The following is a 203-nucleotide window of genomic DNA, read 5'->3' as shown; positions in this document are numbered from 1 at the left end:
ATCTCGCAGAGGTCCGGGACGCTCCGCAGCTCCTGCAGGCCGTCGCTTTCCCCCCTGAAGCTGGAGTACAGCCTGTACACGGCGTCCACGGTGGTCTCGTACCGCTGGAGGTACTCGACGGAGACGAGGCCGTCGGGCGGCAGCAGGGAGCTCCCGTGGGACAGGCAGTGCACCTCCGTGAGCAGCGGGCAGAGGGGGGTCAG

General features: G+C 69.0%; 1 protein-coding gene across 1 annotated transcript in view; it reads right to left on the bottom strand.

Annotated features, from left to right (window-relative positions):
* LOC103779835 overlaps positions 1-191 on the bottom strand; it is a gene marked incomplete at its 5' end in the record, with an annotated part of 1,248 nt that extends 1,057 nt beyond the window's left edge. The window contains one exon of the mRNA XM_008947479.1: positions 8-191. Coding sequence (XP_008945727.1) covers positions 8-191 — 184 coding nt within the window. The remainder of the gene's footprint in view (positions 1-7) is intronic.
* Between the last annotated feature and the right edge of the window lie 12 nt (positions 192-203).

Source organism: Merops nubicus, unplaced genomic scaffold, assembly GCF_000691845.1.
Source record: "Merops nubicus isolate BGI_N331 unplaced genomic scaffold, ASM69184v1 scaffold43909, whole genome shotgun sequence".
Classification (NCBI taxonomy): domain Eukaryota; kingdom Metazoa; phylum Chordata; class Aves; order Coraciiformes; family Meropidae; genus Merops; species Merops nubicus.
This window is presented reverse-complemented; position numbering and strand designations above follow the sequence as displayed.